At 36.6% G+C, this 2,500-nt stretch overlaps 1 protein-coding gene across 1 annotated transcript in view; it reads left to right on the plus strand.

Moving 5' to 3' along the window:
* LOC136836579 (larval cuticle protein 2-like) overlaps positions 1-2,114 on the plus strand; it is a 2,543-nt gene extending 429 nt beyond the window's left edge. The window contains exons 2-3 of the mRNA XM_067101038.1: positions 828-952; positions 1,497-2,114. Of these exons, the coding sequence (XP_066957139.1) occupies positions 828-952; positions 1,497-1,659 (288 nt within the window). The 3' untranslated portion in view covers positions 1,660-2,114. The remainder of the gene's footprint in view (positions 1-827; positions 953-1,496) is intronic.
* The last annotated feature ends 386 nt before the right edge of the window (positions 2,115-2,500 follow it).

Genomic DNA, 2,500 nt, shown 5'->3' on the forward strand with positions numbered 1-2,500 from the left:
AGTAAAAAGACAATATTACTGAATTTTCTATTGGGTTAAGTTTCAGTTTCGGTTCATTGATTGGTTTTAGTATTGAAAACTGGCGTTGCAACGGCTATGGTCATCAACTAAATGGCAATATTACTGAATTTTCTATTGGGTTAAGTTTCAGTTTCGGTTCATTGATTGGTTTTAGTATTGAAAACTAACGTGGCACCGGCCGTGGTCATCAACTACAAAGACAATATTACTGAATTTTCTATTGGGTTAAGTTTCTGTTTCGGTTCATTGATTGGTTTTAGTATTGAAAACTGGCGTTGCAACGGCCGTGGTCATCAACTAAAGAGACAATATTACTGTACTTTCTATTGGGTTAAGTTTGTCTCGCTTCATTGATGGGTTGGGTTTAGCGCTGCAAACTGGCGTCGCTGCGGCCGTGGTCAATGACAATATAATATTACTAAATTTTCTAAAACAGTTTCTATTAAAGTAATTTTAAAGAAAGTAACTTCTTCGATTTTTTCGTGGAACTGATGTCAATTAGATTCTTATTTCTTTCAATCAGAATTTTATTTTATTCACTTACATTATTTTCCTCGGTTTACGGTAACGAAGGCTGAATTACATTCTGTTGATTATTGGTTTCAAAATTACTTTTTAGATTACTTTGGGCCTGATAATTAACACATAGTGATTTATGAGATTAAAACTATAATCACAGTAATAGTCATTTTTGAATATGTTAATAGTAATGTTCATATTTTTGAAATCATTATTATTATTATTATTATTATTATTATTATTATTATTGTTATTATTATTATTATTATTATTATTATTATTTTCAGCTGATCGTTCTCCTGGGCCTTGCCGCCATCGTAGCTGCTCGACCCGACTCGATTTTCACTGTCGATGCCGATGATATTCAACACGAACAGGACGTGGATGATGATGGCGTACATGGATCATACAGGTACGAATCTCTCTCTCTCTCTCTCTCAGTTCAGTGAAATATTATCTGTATACGTACATAAGTATTTTTCCTCAGGTATAACCTGTCAAGTATAATTTCTTTCTTTCTCTCTCTCTCTCTCAGTTCAGTGAAATATTATCTATATTATGTACATAACTATTTTTCCTCAGGTATAACCTGTCAAGTATAATTTCTCCCTCTCTCTCTCTCTCTCTCCCTCAGTTTAGTGAAATTGCATCGTTGTACCTGAGTATTTTTTTTCTCAGGTATAACCTTATTGGTATGACTTCTCTCTCTCTCTCTCTCTCTCTCTCTCTCTCTCTCTCTCTCTCTCTCTCTCTCTCTCTCTCTCTCTCTCTCTCTCAGTTAAATGAAATAGTATCTACATCCACTTAACTGTCTTTGCTTCAGGTATAAACTCTCTCTCTCTCTCTCTCTCTCTTCCTCAGTTCAGTGAAATTGTATCTGTGTACCCGAGTATATTTATCTGCCTTTTTAAAGCGATGTTAAAATCCGGTTTATTTTAACATTCCCTCCCCCACAGCTGGACTTCTCCCGAAGGCGCCGAGTACTTCGTCAGGTACGTCGCCGACGAGGACGGCTTCCGTGTCGTCGAATCCAACGCCGTGCCCGCCAGCTCCGACGGCGTGAGCGCCAACGGGCAGCAGGGATCCTTCACTTCCTTCGAAGAAGATGATGACAAGTAAACAAACCGACGCTGATTCTTCTTCTTCTTCTTGGATTTTCACTCTCGAATCTGGGTCGATTCTCCCGTTCCCTGATTCTTTCCTTTTGTTTTCCTCATGACTCTCCTGTGATTCTTCCTTCTTCTTCTTCTTCTCCTCCTCCTCCTTCGAAGAAGATGATGACGACAAGTAAATAAACCGAAACCTTTGATTCTTCTTCTTAGATTTTCACTCTCGAATCTGGGTCGATTCTACTGTTCCCTGATTCTTCCCTTTTGCTTTCCTTATGATTCTTCTGTGATTCTTCCTTCTCCTCCTCCTCCTTCTTCTTCTTCCCAATGAGATAATGGAATCTCGCCGATTGCTCAACAATGCCTTGTCGTCGCGTAGGACGACTGACTGTTTTGTAAATATTTATTGTCCTAGAATTAATTTATAAACGAACGAAACCGAAAACATAACAGTTCCCCGAGTCATTCCTTTTGTTTTCTTTCCTCCTGAGTGTCCTGTTGGTGCCTTCGTTGGGCGTCCTGAGTGGGTATCTTATATCCTAACCCTTTGACGGGGAACATATAGAGCTGGTGTGTCCTTTGAGTGGATAATGATTCTGGGTTTGAAAGGAGAGGGTGTTGAGAAATTGTCCTTTTGGTGGAAGATGTTTGCTTAATGGACACACCACAAAAAAATAAATAGATAAATAAATTATTGAATAGATAAATATATATATAGTATATATATATATATATATATATATATATATATATATATATATATATATATATATATATATATATATATATATATACATATATATATACACACATATACATACATATATGGATGTATAACTGAATCACGAAAA

The sequence above is a fragment of the Macrobrachium rosenbergii genome, chromosome 56 (assembly GCF_040412425.1).
Source record: "Macrobrachium rosenbergii isolate ZJJX-2024 chromosome 56, ASM4041242v1, whole genome shotgun sequence".
Lineage (NCBI taxonomy): Eukaryota > Metazoa > Arthropoda > Malacostraca > Decapoda > Palaemonidae > Macrobrachium > Macrobrachium rosenbergii.